General features: G+C 57.9%; 1 protein-coding gene across 1 annotated transcript in view; it reads right to left on the bottom strand.

Annotated features, from left to right (window-relative positions):
- Positions 1-1,239, bottom strand: part of FAM129C (family with sequence similarity 129, member C) — a 41,766-nt gene that overhangs the window by 31,093 nt on the left and 9,434 nt on the right. Inside the window, 1 exon segment of the mRNA XM_011991176.1 lies at positions 544-718. Coding sequence (XP_011846566.1) covers positions 544-718 — 175 coding nt within the window.

The following is a 1,239-nucleotide window of genomic DNA, read 5'->3' as shown; positions in this document are numbered from 1 at the left end:
TTCCTCCTGTTCCTGCCCTCTCTCTCCCTCCTTCCCTTTCCCCTTTCCCTTTTCCCTCCCTTCCTCCCTCAGTCCCTGAGCTCCCAGCACCCACTGACTCCCCACGTGCTGGGCCAGTCCCAAGTGCTGTCTGAGGACCCTCTCGTTGAACCCTCAAAGCCCTACGTGGTGTGAAACATCATCATCCCATTTCACAGAAGTGAAAACTGAGTTTCAGAAAGGTAGTGATCGCTCCAAGCTCCCCAGCCAGAACACAGAGCGGTCAGAGGCGTGACTTGCAAAGGCTCCAAGAGGTTGAAACCACAGCTCTGATACTGACCACGATCCTATCCCTGGCCTGGGTCTCAGTTTACCTACGCAGCACAGCAGGGGATGGGACGAGATGGTTGCCTATGACAGGCCAGACACATAGCGGCCCAAGATTCATCCTGGGTGATTGATAGAGGTGTGGCTATGCTGAGAGATGGAGCCCACAAACCTCGAGGCTGGTGGGAGTGGAAAGGAAGGGCCCAGAAGCAGAAAGACCACGTGCCAATCACGCACCTCCTTGTGGCTGAACCACTCCAGGCGGCCGTCCCCACGCAGAACGCAGAAGATCGGCTGCCACCGGGGTGGGTGGCCCCGAAGCTGGGTCAGGGGTCCTCGGTGCTCACGGACTCGGGGTAGCTTCTGCAGGAGGAGGGACCAGTGGGTGTCAGGGGGCTGTGGGCTGTTGTCCCTGTGGCCCGACTACCCAGACAGCTCCCGCTGTATCCTGGGATGATGCTCAGGTCCCGTAATGCCCCAGACTGGACAGGGAGAGTCCCAAGCGGGAAGGGGCTCTGTGTCCACAGCTCTTGGAGCCCCCCGCCCTGGGTGGGCACAGCTGGGAGGTGGGGCGTTCCAGAGAGGCAAAAAATCTCAGGCCGGATTGGAGCACGGGACCAAGCATTAGTAATAAGCATGGATCCCAGGTTCAAATCACACCTCTGCAGTGTGACCTCGGGCAGGCCATTTGGCCTCTCTGTGCCTTAGTTTCCTCATTGGTGAAAGACCCGTCTACCAAGAGGGTGAAGACTGAGTTGTGTGGGGCTCGCAACTTCATGGCTCCAAAGACGTCTGGAGGCCAGGCGCAGTGGCTCACGCTTGTAATTCCAGCACTTTGGGAGGCCGAGGTGGGGAGATCACTTGAGGTCAGGAGTTCGAGACCAGCCTGGCCAACATGGTGAAACCCCATCTCTACTAAAAATACAAAAATTA

The sequence above is a fragment of the Mandrillus leucophaeus genome, unplaced genomic scaffold (genome assembly GCF_000951045.1).
Source record: "Mandrillus leucophaeus isolate KB7577 unplaced genomic scaffold, Mleu.le_1.0 Scaffold11, whole genome shotgun sequence".
Classification (NCBI taxonomy): domain Eukaryota; kingdom Metazoa; phylum Chordata; class Mammalia; order Primates; family Cercopithecidae; genus Mandrillus; species Mandrillus leucophaeus.
Note: the sequence above shows the minus strand (reverse complement) of the source record. Positions and strands in the feature narration are given on the sequence as shown.